Here is a 17,963-nt window from a genome sequence, read left to right as displayed (position 1 = left end):
TAAGAAGAGTTCAATAGTGTTTTGAAAGATCAGGAATTTGATGACTATACTGAGCTGGCATGAAAGAGCAGTTAAGGCCTGGGGCAGATCATCCATGATCTTGTTGAATAGTGGCCAGGCTTGAGGGGCCAATTGGCCTGTTCCAGCTGCCACTTTTCATGACCTCATGACCTCATGACGTCATGCCTTCGTGACTTTACTCTGATGTGAAAACATTTACCACTAAGGCTCTCGGTACGTTTTTCTTTTGTCAGTTACTCAAGGTCAATACCACGGTCATGACCCAGAAACTTTGATCACCCGCCAAACAAAAATGTGGATTTTGCAATGAAGATGTCACCTCTTTGTGAGATGAAAGTTCCAATCTAATGGAGATGACAGGAAGCAAAGGTTTGCTTCCACAGGAACTGTAACACCTTCTGTCACAATGGCAGAGAACTATAACCTTTCTAACAATATTTTGAGGAGATAATTTAAAATAAATTAGGCAAATTTAAAGAAAATGTAGCTATTCCTTTACAGAAAAACTGTAGGTAAACAATGTTTGTCTCATTGAATTAAAGTTGATGTGTACTGGTGTTAAATTTAGTGAAAGGGATTACGTCTGTGTAACCTCCAGGACACTAGGGAAGGGTACAGGGAAAGGCACCTTAGGTCCACTCTCTCAAGGAGATGGCTGGTGGTGAGTTTAATCTGTAGGTCACCACAACTCAATTTTTAAAAAATTCAGTTGCCACACGTGGGTGTCACTGGCATTGCCCGTCCTTAGTTGCCCTTGAGGAGGTTGGGGTGTGCTGCCATCTTGAACCGATACAGTCCACCTGCTGTTGGTTGACCCACAATACCCTGAGGGAGGGAAATTCCAGAGTTTGGATCCAGCGACATTGAAGGAATGGCGATATATTTTGAAGTCAGGATGGTGAGTGGTTTGGAGGGGAACGTGAAGGTGGTGGTGTTCCCATGTATCTGCTGCCCTTGTCCTTCCAGATGGAAGTAGTTGTGGGTTTGGAATGTGCTGTCTGAGGGTCATTGGTGAATTTTTGCAGTGAATCTTGCAGATAGCACACACTGCTGCTACTGAGTGTTGATGGTGGAGGGGTAGATGTTTTTGGATTTGAGGCCAATCAAGTGGGCTGCTTTGTTATGGATGGTGTCAAGCTTCTCGAGTGCTATTGGAGCTGTCCCCATCCAAGCAAGTGGGGAGCATTCCATCACACTCCTGACTTGTGTCTTGTGGATGGTAGACAGGCTTTGAGGAGTCAGGAGATGAGCTACTCGCTGCGGTATTCATAGCCTCTGACCTACTCTTGTAGCCACTGTATTTATGTTGTGAGTCCAATCGAGTTTCTGGTCAATGATAATCCCCAGGATCTTGATAGTTTGGGGGTGTTGGGGGGAGGGGGAATCAGCGATAGTAACACCATTGACTGTCAAGGGACAATGGTTATGTTGTCTCTTGTTGGTAATGGTCGTAGCGTGGCAGATGTGTGGCACGAATGTTCCTTGCCACTTGTCAGCCCAAGCCTGGACATTATTTAGATCTTGTTGCATTTGAACGTGGACTGCATCAGCATCTGAGGAATCATGAGTGATCCTGAACGCTGTGCAATCATCAGTGAACATCCCCACTTCTGACCTGATGGTGAGGGTAGCAGTTGAGATGGAGGCAACCTTCATGGCAACCTGAGCTAATGTGAGGATTGTACCCAGGCTGTTGGGCATCAGTCTATATCACAAACCAGCCATCCAGCCAACCGCACTAACTGACCCACATAACCCAGCCTCCGAGTACCTCTGATCCACCGATTGATGTTTTCTTACTTACGTGCATCTTCCTCTGTGTGACCAAATCCTGTAATCCAACAGCTCATCCCGTCTGGAAATTGTTGATCATAGGTTGGCAAACAGGCAGGTCTAATTTTATCTAGAAAAGATTTAAGGCCAGTCACATCATGGAAATTAGGATCAAACAACCACGTAATTCTGCTCACACACAATCACAAGTACAGACGCTGTCATGTGTACACATTCAGCCATGTGTACAAACTCAGTCACATGTACACAGTCACATGTACATACATAGTCACATGTACACACACAGTCACATGTACACACGCAGTCACGTGTACACACGCAGTCACGTGTACACCTGCAGTCATAGAGTCAAACAACACGGAAACAAATCTTTCAGTCCAACCAATCCATACCAACCATAATCTCAAACCAAACTAGTCCCTCCTGCCTTAGCTTGGTCCATATCCCTCCAAATATTTCTTATTCATGTATTTATCTGAATGTCATTTAAACATTGTAACTGTACCCACATTCACGACTTCCTCCGGAAGTTCATTCCACACATGAACCACCCTATGTATAAAAAAGTTGACCATCATGTCTTTTTCAAATCATTTCTTCACTCACCTAAAAAAACCCCTAGTTCTTAATATCCCCAGTTTAAGAGTTATGAGCAGGCTTTGCTTTCACTTTAAAAGACTAGAGAGGCCTTTATTCTGTATCGAACCCTGTGCTGTCCCTTTCCTGGGAGTGTTTGATGGGGACAGCATCAAGGGGCTTTACTTTCAGTTTTAAAAAGCTTTACTTTCAGTTTGATCGAGTAGAGGAAACTTTACTCTGTATCTAACCCCATGCTTTACCTGTCATGGGAATGCTGATGACAACAATGTAGAGGAAGTGTTAGTTTCAGTTTAAAAGAGTAGATGGAACTTTATTGTGTATCTAACCCCATACTGTTCCTGTCGTGGGATTTCGTTGGGGTTAGTGTAGAGGAAGTTTTACTCTGTGTTTTACACCCAACACTGCTGTTTCTGTCGTGTGAGTGTTTGATGGGGACAGTGTAGCAGGCAACGTGTTCTGTATTGGACCCATGCTTCACTGAATTTGTGTTAAAGATGATGACAGTCTTGAAGGAAACCTCATTTCACTGAGACTGATACATTTCTGCTTCTTGGTGATGGAAAGCATTTCTAAGCATAATCTTTAGTCTCCTTTCTATCAGAAGGATGTTGTGAAACTTGAAAGGGTTCAGAAAAGGATGTTGCCAGGGTTGGAGGGTTTGAGCTATGGGGAGAGACTGGACAGGCTGGGGCTGTTTTCCCTGGAGTGTTTGAGGCTGCAGGGTGACCTTAGAAAGGTTTATAAAATCATGAGGGGCATGGATAGGATAAATAGACAAAGTCTTTTACCTGGGGTGGGGGAGTCCAGAACTAGAGGGCATAGGTTTAGGGTGAGAGGGGAAAGATATAAAAGGGATGTAAGGGGGAACTTTTTCATGCAGAGGGTGGTACGTGTATGGAATGAGCTGCCAGAGGAAGTGATGGAGGCTGGTACAATTGTAACATTTAAGAGGCATTTGGATGGGTATATGAATAGGAAGGGTTTGGAGGGATGTGGGCCGGGTGCTGGCAGGTGGAACTAAATTAGGTTGGGATGTCTGGTCGGCATGGACGAGTTGGACCGAAGGGCCTGTTTCCGTGCTGTACTTCTCAATGACTCTATGAGTCTAATTTGAATCATTGATGGTAGCCTCTGTAAGTGAGACCTAATGGTTTGTGTGGAGGTGCAGTGAATGCGTCAGATTGCAGAGTTTTCTTAGTCCTGAGGCTTGGTAATAATAGAACAAAGAAAAAAGAATAGTCCAGCACAGGAACTGACCCTTTGCTCCACCAAGACCACACTGACACATGAATGATAATAGATTGGACATTGGTTAGGGCTAATATCATTACCATGAACAGTACCTGTAAACTGCAGTGGATTTGAGAGCTTCATCAAAGCAACGTCATTGTCATTGGTGTCTGAGCTATATCTGCTGTGAACAACAATCCTCGACACACGACGGAGAGTTGCTCTGTATAGTTCCCGTTGGGAAATGAAACCACTGTATACTCTCCAATTAATCGGCCGATAGCTATCATCTCTGGAATCAAAGCAACATCAGTTTCAGGAACAAACCACAAGGAAACAAAGCATAGATTGGGTGACCGCTTCACAGATCTGCCCGCAAGAAAGACCCTGAGCTTCCAGTTGCCTGCCACTTCAACACCCCACCCTGTTCCCTGGCCAACATCTCTGTCTCAGGCTTACTGCAGTGCTCTAGCAAATCTCAGAGCAAGCTGGAAGAACAACATATCATTTTCCACTCGGGGACCCTGCAGCCTTCTGGACTCAACATCGAGTTCAAGAATGTTAGGGTTTGAGGCACCTTCTCCAATGTCCTTACCCCACCCCACACACACACCAGACTTGATATCACGTGATCTGCTATTACACACCAGTCTTCGTTAGCCATTATTCGTTCATTATAGCTATTCATTCTCCCAGACTGACCGTAATTCACTTCTTTGTCTGTCCAACTATTCTTCTCTCTCTTTGGACTCTATCCAATCATTTACTCCTTATGGCCTTGCCCCCACCCTCTCATCTGTAAAAAAAACCAACACTTTACTAGCTACCATCAGTTCTGAGGAAGAGTCACTGGACCTGAAACTTTAACTCTGATTTCTCTCCACAGATGCTGCCAGACTTGCTGAGCCTTCCCAGCAATATCTGTTCTTATTTCTGATTTACAGCATCCACAGTTCTGGGTGTAGGTTTGCTGGCTGAGCTGAAAGGTTCATTTCCAGACGTTTCGTTACCTTACTAGGTAACATCTTCTGTGGGCCTCAGGCAAAGCAATGCTGAAAATTCCTGCTTTCTATTTATATGTTTGGGTTTCTTTGGGTTGGTGATGTCATTTCCTGTGGTGATGTTATTTCCTGTGATGAAGTCACTTTCTGTTCCTTTTCTCGGGGGTGGTAGATGGGGTCTAACTTGATGTGTTTGTTGATAGTGTTCCGGTTGGAATGCCATTAGGAATTCTCGTGCGTGTCTTTGTTTGGCTTGTCCTAGGATGGATGTGTTGTCCCAGTCATAGAGTCATAGATAGAGTCATAGAGATGTACAGCATGGAAACAGACCCTTTGGTCCAACCTGACCATGCTGACCAGATATCCCAACCCAATCTAGTTCCAGCACCCAGCTCATATCCTTCCAAATCCTTCCTATTCATATACCCATCAAAATGCCTCTTAAATGTTGCAATTGTACTAACCTCCACCACATTCTCTGGCAGCTCATTCAATGCACGTACCACCCTCTGCATGAAAAAGTTAGGTCTCTTTTATATCTTTCCCCTCTCACCCTAAACGTATACCCTCTAGTTCTGGACTCCACAACGCTAGGGAAAAGACTTTGTCTATTTATCCTATCCATGCCCCCCATAATTTTGTAAACCTCTATAAAGTCACCCCTCAGCTCCCAACGCTCCAAGAAAAACAGCCCCAGCCTATTCAGCCTCTCCCTGTAGCTCAGATCCTCCAACCCTGGCAACATCCTTGTAAATCTTTTCTGAACCCTTTCAGATTTCACAACATCTTTCCAATAGGAAGGAGACCAGAATTGCACAGAATATTCCAACAGTGGCCTAACCAATGTCCTGTACAGCTGCAACATGACCTCCCAACTCCTGTACTCAATACTCTGACCAATAAAGGAAAGCATACCAAATGCCTTCTTCACTGTCCTATCTACCTGCAACTCCACTTTCAAGGAGCTATGAACCTGCACTCCAAGGTCTCTTTGTTCAGCAACACTCTCTAGGACTTTACCACTAAGTGCACAAGTCCTGCTAAGATTTGCTTTCCCAAAATGCAGCACCTCGCATTTATCTGAATTAAACTCCATCTGCCACTTCTCAGCCCATTGGCCCATCTGATCCAGACCCTGTTGTAATCTGAGGTAACTCTCTTCGCTGTCCAGTACACCTCCAATTTTGGTGTCATCTGTAAACTTACTAACTGTACCTCTTATGCTCGCATCCAAATCATTTATGTAAATGGCAAAAAGTAGAGGGCCCAGCACCGATCCTTGTGGCACTCCACTGGTCACAGGCCTCCAGTCTGAAAAACAACCACCACCACCACCCTCTGTCTTCTACCTTTGAGCCAGTTGTGTATCCAAATGGCTAGTTCTCCCTGTATTCCATTAGATCTAACCTTGCTAATCAGTCTCCCATGGGGAACCTTGTCGAATGCCTTACTGAAGTCCATATGGATCACATCTACTGCTCTGCCCTCATCAATCTTAGTCGAAGCGGTGTCCTTCCTTATCTGTATGTAAGGATACTAGTGAGAGAGTGTCATGTATTTTTGTGGCTCGTTGGTGTTCCTGTATCCTGGTGGCTAGTTTTCTCCCTGTTTGTCCAATGTAGTGTTTGTTACAGTCTTTGCACTGGGTATTTTGTAAATGACATTAGTTTTGCTCATTGTCTGTATAGGGTCTTTCAAGTTCATTAGCTGCTGTTTTAGTGTGTTGGTGGGTTTGTGGGCTACCATGATGCCAAGGGGTCTGAGTAGACTGGCAGTCATTTCCGAGATGTCTTTGATGTAGGGGAAAGTGGCTAGAGTTTCTGGATGTGTTTTGTCTGCTTGTTTGGGTTTGTTGCTGAGAAATCGGAGAACTGTGTTCATTGGGTACCCACTCTTTTTGAATACATGGTACAGGTGATTTTCCTTTGCTCTGCGTAGTTCCTCTGTGCTGCAGTGTGTGCTGGCTCAATTAAATAATGTTCTGATGCAGCTTCCTAGAAGCATGGCATTCCAACTGGAACTCTATCAATAAACACATCGAGTTAGACCCCATCTACCACCCCCTGAGAAAAGGAACAAGAAGTGACTTCACCACAGGAAAGAGCATCACTACAGGAAATGACTTCATCAACCCAAAGAGACTCAAACATATAAATAGAAAGCAGGAATTTTCAGCATTGCTTCGCCTGAGGCCCACTGAAGGTGTTTCCTAGTAAGGTAACGAAACGTCTGGAAATAAACCTTGCAGTTCAACGAGCAATCCTACATCCAAAACCTCAACCTGAGCTACAATTCTTTTCAAAACTTGCTAAAATCCACAGTTCTTTTGGTTTTACAAAGGGCAAGGATCTTCACTCCGTCTCCTCAGTTTGCTGCCTGTTTTCTCTGACTCCCTCCTGTTTCTCCTACTCCCTCTCTCTCTCAATGTTGCTGACTGACGAAAATGCCCATTCCCCAGCTGTGAACTCCCCTCAGACCCAATCACACCCGAGCTTCATTTGCTATTTCAACCCAAGGTTTGAATGATGTTGGGTATCACTGGCATTATCCCCACCAGTCTAGACCTCCTGCAGTCTGGATTGAAGGCCAGAAAGAACTCAGAAAGATTCAGTTTTGAAATTTTCTCTAGGGTTTTCCTTTAACACTCATCCAGGCCCACAACCTGAGGGAATGTGATGGTCTGGTGGTATTATCACTAGACTGCTATTCCAGAGAGAAAGTGAGGACTGCAGATGCTAGAGACCAGAGTTGAGAGTGTGGTGCTGAAAAAGCACAGCAGGTCAGGAATCCTGATGAAGGGCTTATACCAGAAATGTCGCTGCTCCTGCCCCTCAGATGCTGCCTGACCTGCTGTGCTTTTCCAGCACCACACTCTTGACTATTAATCCAGAGACCCTGGTACTATCCTGGGGACCCAAGCTTGAATCCTACCATGGTGTTTGGTGGAATTTAAATTCAACAAATGTCTGGAATTAAGAGTCTAATGATGACCACATAACCATTGTGGATTGTTGGAAAAACCATCTGGTTCACTAATGCCCTTGAGGAAAGGAAACTGCCATCCTTACCTGATCTGGCCTACATATGACATGAGACCCACAACAACTGGTTGACACTCAACTGCCCTCTGAGTAATTAGTGCTGGGTATTAAATGCTGGCCGAGTCAATGATGCTCGCATTCTCTGAATGTTTTTTTTAAAAAACCCACCATTGACCTTTCACTTAACTTAGGGCTTCCTCCATCCCCAACCCCTCCCCACACCTTCTCAACCCCTCACAATCCCCTTTGGACAATATTGTTCATTTGTATGATGGCTGAAGAGTAACATAATCCTCAAAAAGACCCCAGGTTCTTACTCACTCGAAGAAGCAATGGGTTGCGGTGATGATCCAGTCCTGTGAGATGATCGTTGCACCACAGACGTGTCTTGACTTGTAATGGAGACTAACTTGCCAAGGCCACTCCCCCAACTGAGCTGGGACTCCACCCACAATTCTTGTGGAGGTTTTGATCTTCTTGCCACAGTCTGCAAACAAACAGGTTGCTTTGAAGTGAAAGCGACATCCAACTTGAATGCACCACCCTGTTCCCTGACCAACACCTCTGTCTCAGGCTTGCTGCAGAGTTCCAACGAATCTCAGCGCAAGCTGGAAGAACAACACCTCATCATCTGCTCGGGAACCCTGCAGCCCCGCATGACTCAATATTGAGTTCACTAATTTTAGGGCCTGAGCTCTCCCATGTCCTAGCCATCCGACTCCACACACCAGGCCTTGTTATCACAGTCTGCCATTACACACTACCTATTGTTCGCCATTAACACCATCCATTAACAGCTATTCACCCTCCCAAGCAAATCGTTATCAACTCCTTTGTCTGTCCAACTGTTCTTCTCCCACTATGGGCTCTGTCTCTGGCTATCACTTATTCCTTATTCCCACTCCCCACCCTATCTTCTGCATACAAACCTACATTTTCCTAGCCATCATCAGTTCAGAGGAAGGGTCATGGGACCCAAAATGTTACCTCAGATTTCTCTTCACAGATGCTGCCAGACCTGCTAAGCTTTTTCCAGCAATTTCTGCTTTTATTTCTGGTCTACAGCATTTGTAGTTCTTTTGGTTTTTATAAAAATAAAAGGTTGTTTATGTTTGTTGTTGCTGGAGATTCCTATTACATCAACAGGATTGGAGGCAGCCAAGGATTTCACATGTATCTTTCCAAATTAAAGGACTGAGATAGATAATTTTTTTGTTAATTAAAGATAATAAGGGATATTGGCCAAGGGCAAGTATATGGAGTTCGGCTAGAGATCAGCCTCAATCTCGTTGAATGGTGGAATAGGCTTGAGGGACTGAAATGCCTACTCCTGCTCCTACATTGATAAAATAATGTGGAGGTGCCAGTGTTGGACTGTGGTGGACAAAGTTAAAAATCACACAATGCTAAGTTATAGTCCAACACTATTCTTATTTGGAAGAACTCCAAATAAACCTGTTGGACTATAACCTGGTGTTGTGTGATTTTTTTACTAATAAAATAAAGAACCACAAATGCTGGAGATCTGACAAACAAAAGGAGTACTGGAGAAACTCAGCAGGTCCAGCACCATCTGCGGGAAGAAAGCAGAAGTACTGTTTCAAGTCCAGTTCTGATAAAGAGTCTCTAGTCTTAAAACGATAACTCAGCTTTCTTCCCATGGATGCTGCCAGACCTGTCCCATGTTCCTATGTTCCATTGACTTTTCCATGACAGTGTGTATAAAATAACCAAAGCCATGTGTTCCTTCACCGTGACCTCCATACAGTCTCTGTTCAAGGTTTATGCTCTAATCACCCAGCTTAGAATCAGAGGGCAGAATATAATGCCCTCCCTGATGGTGAGTTTGTTAGAGGGGAGGGTCATGGGTGAGGTTTGCTTTGCCTTCCTACTTGTTTCTCGATTAGGATGCATGTTGGCCTTGGAGAAGATTTTAAAGAATGATCCGGGGGATGAAGGCCTATCATATGAGGAGCAGTTGAGGATCCTGGGTCTGTACTCAATGGAGCCTAGAGGAATGAGGGGATGATCTAATTGAAACTTACAGAATATTGAGAGGCTATGGAGAAGATGTTTTCACTAGTAGGAGAGACTAGGACCCATGGGCATAGCCTCAGAGTGAAGAGATGACCCTTGAGAAATGAAATGAGGAGGAATTTCTTCAGCTAGAGGGTGATTAGTCTGTGGAACTTTTTGCCATAGAAATCTGTGAAGGCCAAATCATTGAGTGTTTTTAAGACAGAGATAGATAGGTCCTTGATTGGTTAGAGGGTCAGAGTTATAGGGAGAAGGCAGAAGAATGGGTTGAGAAACATATTGGCCATGATTGAATGGCAGAGCAGAATCGATGGGCCTGATGGTTTAATTCTGCTCATTTGTTTCTCAAGCATAAGACCATAGGACAATCTTCCTGCTGCCAATCAATGGAGCAATTAAGGGCCTTGTCCTGCTGTTATTGGTAGTGACTGACCAGCAGATGGGGCTGTTACACTAACCCGCAATTTGATCAAGGGACCCATATTGGAAATTGGGTCCCTCTAAAACCTGAAGTTTCCTTGTATTTACTATGCAACATGAGATTTCATTTAATAGCTATTACAGCAGTAATTGACCTTCCAAAGTCCTCTCACGGGAAAAGGCAAGGGTAGAATCATAAGAAACACAAAGACCAAAATGCACAATTACCTAATGTCAGCTGTTTATCAGGCACCAAATGAACCTTCTTATGGCTGAGTTGTTTTAGATAAACGAGAAGGTTTTACTTTTAGAAAGAATGAAAAGTAACTCTCACATGCTGATTGGCGAGAGGACATAGTCAATCAACATCATAATTGGCTGCCCATGTCTATTGGCCAAAATGGTTCAGACAACTAATTGACACAGAGGAGATAGCCTGCTCTTTAAGATAATTAGAACAATAAGTGCTCGCAGGCAGAGGGCAGTGCTTATCAGGATCTTGTAGGTAATGTTACTCAGGGGATAATCTTCATCAAAAGGTCCTCAGGTCTTCTCCAGATGGAAGATGGACTGGATGAAGAGGTGAAAGAACCAGGGAAGAGTTCCTTAATACTTCTGTGAGGGAGCAGGATGCTACCTTTGTAACTTTAATGAGACCAACAGATTCTGTTTGTTCTCTGTATCAGTCAGCCATCTGTATGATTGTAAAGCCATGATTGTAAAGTTGCTTTATCTAATTAATTAATGTATCATGTCTGAACTGCTACTTCTTAACAAACTCAATAAAGTGTCAGAAAGTTATTACAAATTGTCGACTGCTTATAGTAAGTAACTGTGATCATGAATCCTGAAAATCAAGAGTCAGCATTGGGAACGTGGAGGTGAGGAGCATGCTGCTTTCTGAGAGCAGACAACACCTCCCCCAGCTCCCCCACCCCAAACCCTGCACCACCATACCTCATTGGGCATTTCTCAAAATTCCCTGCCCACTTTCAATAATTTCAACGCATATGTCTGCAAATATGCCTGTTCCTGCACCCCTCTCCTTCTTTATCATGAATTCGGGAGATCTAAGCATCACAAACTGGGCCTGTGTCTATTGTTCTTCCCTGATTGCCCTTGAGAAAACGGTGGGGAGCTGTCTTTTTGAACCCGTTCGGTGTAGGTAAACCCACAGGTGGCCTTTTTGAAGGGAGCTCTGTATAAAGCATTTACTAATTCCTCCTGCCTGCTTCCCTGCCATTCTTTTCTGATTTATATTTTATCTGCCACGTGTCTGTCCACTTCACTAGCCTGGCTTTCCATCAGTCTCACAACATTTTATGTCATCAGCATATTTTGAAATTGTGCTTTGCACACCCAGGTCTAAAAGGTTAATATCAATCAAGGTTTGGGATGTTGCCACTGCGATTATTGCTCGGTAGTCATAATAAACCTTGCTAGTATTAATAATATTGTCTGTGCAAAATTATTGAAAAGTTTATTTATACTGTCAATTCTATAACATAACCTGTACAATTGCTTCCATTGTACTAACGTAATTGGCTCTGTCATATCATTAAAACTATTGGTCTGGCAATATTATAATCCTCGACGTCTGCAGCAGAGGCAAAGGCCCTTTGCCCCATCGAGTCTGTGCCAGTGAAATCAACTATCTTTCTCCTCAAGTACAACTTTCCACAGTTTTCCAGCACTTGACCCATAGCTTTGTATATCTTGCTAAATAATATTATGAACATTTATTGGCCTTGTAGTATTTCTAAAGGACAGTATAGGGGGACTTTACCCTTTATCTATCCCTGTGCTGACCTTGTCCTGCAAGTGTCTGATAGGGACACTGTTGAAGACCTTTTAGTCTGTGTCTAATTCTGAGTGGTTTCCAGTCCTGGGAGTGTTTGATGGGGACAGTGTAGAGGGAGCTTTATTCTGTATCTAATTCCATGCTGTCCCTGTCCTGGGAGTGTTTGATGGGGACAGTGCAGAGGGAACTTTTTTCCGTATCTAATCTCAATGTTGTCCCTGTTCTGGGAGTGTTTGATGGGGACAGTACAGAGGGAACTTTTTTCTCTATCTAACCTCAATGCTGTCCCTGTCCTGGGAATGTTTGTTGGGGACAGTGCAGAGGGAACTTTATACTGTATCTACCCAATACTGTCTCTGTCGTGGGAGTGTTTGATGGGGACAGTACAGAGGGAACTTTATTCTGTACATAATCCTAGGCTGTGCAGGTTCTGGGTTTATTAGATGAACTGCATTTCCTGACATGAAAGGATCTAATTGTCTAACACTAATAATCTAAATGAACACAAGTGCAGGATCAGTTATTTGGCTTGAAGGAAGAAATCTTACCAATGCATTTGAGAGAAACAGTATCTCTGGTGGAACATTGGGCACTGAAACACAAAGGTAATTCACATGACATCAGCACAAAACACAAACAGGTCAATTCACATCAATGTAACAGAGTTAAGTCATTACGAATCAGTTTGACAAAGATAGGTCATTGTAAATAATTGAGCTGTAGCCTTGGGTTCTTTTAATAAAAAAATTAAACCAAGTGAGAAAACCTGACAGTATTTTTATAAATGATAAATGATACATTCAAACTCTGCCAAGGTATCTAACCTTAGGAAAAAAATCTGATTGCTTCCTAAAGCAATCAGATTGGATTACTTACAGCATGGAAACAGGCCCTTTGGCCCAACCAGTCCACACTGACTCTCCAAAGAGTAACCCACCCAGAACCATTTCCCTCCTAACACCAGTGGGCAATTTAGCATGGCCAATTCACCTGACCTACACATCTTTGGATTGTGAGAGGAAACCCACACAGACACAGGGAGAATGTGTAAACTCCACACAGAGAGTCACCTGAGGCTAGAATTGAACCCAGAACCTTGCTGCTGTGAGACAGCAGTGCTAACCACTGAACCACCGTGCCACCCCGCCTGCCTGTTTCCTCTCCTGCTGGAGTTCAGCTCTACGGGCTGCAGTTATCTGCCTCACTCTTTGAATTCAAATTTAATACATTCACGTAGCCAGTGAGGAGAAGGGCCACAGATCATGGTGCAACCACTGTCTGTTGTCTTCACTCATGCAGCAAATGGAATCAGATTCCTCTGAACCTGGAGGAGGAGTATTGCCTGAGTGATGCTGACTTTGTACCGCACGGAGCCCAAATGGATCCAAACCTGGCTGTTTGCTGTAAAGCTCTGTCAAGCATGAGACAGTGCTAGCTTCATGCTGTGTGTGTCTCAGTCCCACACCGTATGGCACACCCCTCACAGAGGGGTGCTGGGATTCTCAGAGATAATTTAATCTTGCAATTATTGATCTAATTTATTATTATAATTCCATCCTTGATGTAGAAACCTATTCCATGACCAGACCCTGAATTTTTGTCTTATTTCACACCCAATGTTAAACATCACACAATATCAGGTTCTAGTCCAGCAGATTTATTTGAAGCACTAGCTTGTGGAGTGCTGCTTGTTTATCAGATAGCTGTAGAGCAGGATCATAACAAAAAAATTATAGCAAATTCTGAGTTTTATGATCCTGCTCCACAGTTACCTGATGAAGGAGCAGCGCTCCAAAAGCCAGTGCTTCCAAATATACCTGTTGGACTCTAACCTGGTGTTCTGTGATTTTTAACTTTGTCCACCCCAGTCCAACACCGGCATCTCCACTAATTAACATCCAACCACATACCTGCTGCTCAAGAGGCTTTGTATTTTTGTTCCTGATTTTGTTGAGTTGACCACAAGGCTTGAAGACTGATCATTGATTGTTTTCCCAGACTGGAAAGAACTGCCAAATAGTTACACAAGATGAACAGAGGCTAGTTCAAGAGGCAAAACATCAGTATGTTCGCTTCTCAAAAATACTGCTGTCCCTCTCATTTACAGCAAAAACATTAGCTGCTTATAAAACCAGCTCTGTAATGTGTTTAACATAGCAAATAGTGCAATCACTTATAACATTGAAGACAGAAACTGGCCACTTTGTTCAATCAGTCTGTGCTAGTCATTATACAGACACAGGGAGAATGTGCAAACTCTACACAGACAGCTGCCCAAGGCAGGAATCAAACCCAGGTCCTTGGCACTGTGAGATAGCGGTGCTAACCGCGGAGCCACCATGCCATCCAATGTGTGAGAGGCAGAATTGTTTCTAGCACCACTTGCTGTTCTACACCAAGTGATTCAGAATTGACTCTGAGAGAGCTGAATGAACGTAAATTCCACTTTCAATTTCAATCAATCAACATTTAATTCTTTATCTTTCCACTTTCCTCTAGGCTGCATTTTAATGAAGTGAGTTCAAAGTTCTTTCCATAACTTTGTCTCTTTTGGGTGAGAAAGTTCTCACATAATCCAGTTTTCCTAAATTTAACCTACTGCTTAGTCCCCATCGCAGGAGGGGAAACATTTTTGGTTAATAAAGCATTAACATTTACATCTCAAGGGCTTGGATATAAAGGAGGAAACTTAGCTATGATATAAATCTCTTATCAGACCACAGTTGAAGTGTTTTGTACAGTTCTGGGCACCACACATTATGAAGGATGTATTAGCATTGAATACTAATTCACCAGAAAATCATTCATGGTCCATAGGCTAGGTTATGAAGAAAGATTATATGTTAGATTTGTTTTCAATGGAATACAGAAGAGTGAGAAGTGGATTTGACTGAGGTTCTTAGGGCTTAGAAAGGAATTGACAGTGTAGATAGAGAGGAACAATTATTACCGATGACAGCGTCTTGGTCAAGTCAACATAAAACCAGAGTCAGGAGAAAGTGAGGACTGCAGATACTGGAGATCAGAGTCAAAAGGTGTGGTGTTGGAAAAGCACAGCTGGTCAGGCAGCATCCGAGGAGCAAGAGAGTTGACGTTTCGAGCATAAGCCCTTCATCCTGATCCTTGGATGCTGCCTGATCCAGCACCACATTTTTTGATCATGAAACCAGATTAGGGGGCTACTCAGGAGAGATGTTTGCAAATAAAGTTAAGGAGAATCTAAAGAGGTTCTACATGCACTTTAATGGCAACACAGTAACTAGGGAGAGAATCAACACTCTTGAAGATCAGTGTGGCCATCCATGTGGGGAACCACAGGAGATGAGTGACATACCAAATAGATACTTTGCATCAATATTTTTTATGGAGAAGGATATGGAAGCTAAGGAACTTGGGGAAATAAATAGTGATGTTTTGAAAGGAGTTCATTTACAGATGAGGAGCTACTGGAGGTCTTAAAACACATAATGGTAGATAAATTCCTGGGACCTGATCAAGTGTTTCCCAGAACTTTGTGGGAAGCTAGAGAAAAGATTGTTGCCGAAAATGTGTTGCTGGTCAAAGCACAGCAGGTCAGGCAGCATCTCAGGAATAGAGAATTCGACGTTTCGAGCATAAGCCCTTCATCAGGAATGAGAGAGAGTAGCCAAGCAGGCTAAGATAAAAGGTAGGGAGGAGGGACTTGGGGGAGGGGCGATGGAGGTGGGACAGGTGGAAGGAGGTCAAGGTGAGGGTGATAGGCCAGAGTGGGGTGGGAGCGGAGAGGTCAGGAAGAAGATTGCATGTTAGGAGGGCGGTGCTGAGTTGAGGGAACCGACTGAGACAAGGTGGGGGGAGGGGAAATGAGGAAACTGGAGAAATCTGAATTCATACCTTGTGGTTGGAGGGTTCCCAGGCGGAAGATGAGGCGCTCCTCCTCCAGCCGTCGTGTTGTTATGTTCTGCCGGTGGAGGAGTCCAAGGACCTGCATGTCCTCGGTGGAGTGGGAGGGAGAGTTAAAGTGTTGAGCCACGGGCTGGTTGGGTTGGTTGGTCCGGGCGTCCCTGAGGTGTTCTCTGAAGCGTTCCGCAAGTAAGCGGCCTGTCTCACCAATATAGAGGAGGCCACATCGGGTGCAGCGGATGCAATAGATGATGTGTGTGGAGGTACAGGTGAACTTGTGGCGGATATGGAAGGATCCCTTGGGGCCTTGGAGGGAAGTGAGTGTGGAGGTGTGGGCGCAAGTTTTACATTTCCTGCGGTTGCAGGGGAAGGTGCCGGGGGTGGAGGTTGGGTTGGTGGGGGATGTGGATCTGACGAGGGAGTCACGAAGGGAGTGGTCCTTGAGGAACGCTGATAGGGGAGGGGAGGGAAATATATCCTTGGTGGTGGGGTCCGTTTGGAGGTGGCGGAAATTACGGCGGATGATACGTTGTATGCGGAGGTTGGTGGGGTGGTAGGTGAGAACCAGTGGGGTTCTGTCTTGGTGGCGGTTGGAGGAGCGGGGCTCAAGGGTGGAGGAGCGGGAAGTGGAGGAGATGCGGTGGAGGGCATCGTCGATCACGTCTGGGGGGAATCTGCGGTCCTTGAAGAAGGAAGCCATCATGGGCTGTGCGGTGTTGGAACTGGTCCTCCTGGGAGCAGATGCGGCGGAGACGAAGGAATTGGGAATATGGGATGGCGTTTTTGCAGGGGGCAGGGTGGGAGGAGGTGTAGTCCAGGTAGCTGTGGGAGTCAGTCGGTTTATAATAGATGTCTGTGTTGAGTCGGTCGCCCGAGATAGAGATGGAAAGGTCTAGGAAGGGGAGGGAGGAGTCTGAGACAGTCCAGGTGAATTTCAGGTCGGGATGGAAGGTGTTAGTAAAGTTGATGAACTGTTCAACCTCCTCGTGGGAGCACGAGGCAGCGCCGATACAATCATCGATGTAGCGGAGGAAAAGGTGGGGGGTGGTGCCAGTGTAGTTGCGGAAGTTGGACTGTTCCACATATCCTACGAAGAGGCAGGCATAGCTGGGGCCCATGCGGGTGCCCATGGCAACTCCTTTAGTTTAGTTAAAAGATTGTTGCTCCCTTACTAAGATATTTGTATCACTGACAGCCACAAGTGAGATGCCAGAGGACTGGAGGGTGGCTGATGAGGTGCCATCATTTAAGAAAGGGGGTAAGAGAAAAGCAGAGAACTATAGACCAGTGAGCCTCATGTCAGTGGTGGATAAGTTGCTGGAAGAAATTCTGAGGTACATGCATTTGGAAAGGTAGGGACTGATTAGGAATAGTCAGCATGGCTTTGTGCATAGGAAATCGCTCACTAACTTGATTGAATTTTTTGAAGAGATGACAAAGAAGATTGATGTAGGCAGAGCCTTGGACATTGTCTGTATGGACTTCAGCAAAGCGTTTGACAAGATTCTGCGTGGTAGATTGGTTAGTAAGGTTAGTTCACATGGGTTCCAGAAGGGGCTAGCAGATTGGATACAAAACTGGCTTAAAGGAGTGAGACAGAGGATGGTGGTAGAGGGTTGCTTTTCAGACTGGAGGCCTGTGACCAGCAGTGTGAGAGAAGGATCGGTGCTTGGTCCACTGCTTTTTGTCATTTACATAAATGATTTGGATTTGAATATAGGAGGCATGTTTAGTAAGTTTGCAGATGACACCAAAGTATGTTGTTTAGTAGACAGTGAAGAAGACTATCACAGAGTAAATTGAGACCTTGATCAGATGCCCTCATGGGTCAAAGAGTGGTAGATAGAGTTTAATTTAGATAATTGTGAGGTGCTGCATTTTGGTAAGGCAAACCAGGGCAGAGAGTATACAGCTAATGGTAGAGCCCTGTAGAGTGTTATTGATCAAAGAGATCCATGAGTGCAGGTGTATAGTTCCTTGAAAGTGGAATCGCAGGTAGAAAGGGTGGTGAAGAAGGCATTTGGAATGCTTGCCTTCATTGGTCAGAGGGAGAAAGTGAGGGCTGTACATGCTGGAGATTAGAGTCAAAAAGGGTGGAGCTAGAAAAGGCACAACAGGTCAGGCAGCATCCGAGGA

The 17,963-nt window shown here is 44.5% G+C and overlaps 1 protein-coding gene across 2 annotated transcripts in view; it reads right to left on the bottom strand.

The window, feature by feature from the left end:
• Window positions 1–17,963, bottom strand: part of tmprss13a (transmembrane serine protease 13a) — a 54,308-nt gene that overhangs the window by 12,127 nt on the left and 24,218 nt on the right. The window contains exons 6-10 of one of the 2 annotated variants that reach the window (XM_060846988.1): window positions 13,856–13,954; window positions 12,494–12,537; window positions 8,009–8,174; window positions 3,759–3,937; window positions 1,826–1,924 (exon numbers count right to left, since the gene is read on the bottom strand). In XM_060846988.1, coding sequence (XP_060702971.1) covers window positions 1,826–1,924; window positions 3,759–3,937; window positions 8,009–8,174; window positions 12,494–12,537; window positions 13,856–13,954 — 587 coding nt within the window. The remainder of the gene's footprint in view (window positions 1–1,825; window positions 1,925–3,758; window positions 3,938–8,008; window positions 8,175–12,493; window positions 12,538–13,855; window positions 13,955–17,963) is intronic. The other variant, XM_060846989.1, reaches the window with a different exon arrangement.

The sequence above is a fragment of the Hemiscyllium ocellatum genome, chromosome 29 (genome assembly GCF_020745735.1).
Source record: "Hemiscyllium ocellatum isolate sHemOce1 chromosome 29, sHemOce1.pat.X.cur, whole genome shotgun sequence".
Taxonomy (NCBI): Eukaryota; Metazoa; Chordata; class Chondrichthyes; order Orectolobiformes; family Hemiscylliidae; genus Hemiscyllium; species Hemiscyllium ocellatum.
The sequence above is the reverse complement of the archived record's forward strand: the minus strand, read 5'-3'. Positions and strand labels throughout refer to the sequence as shown.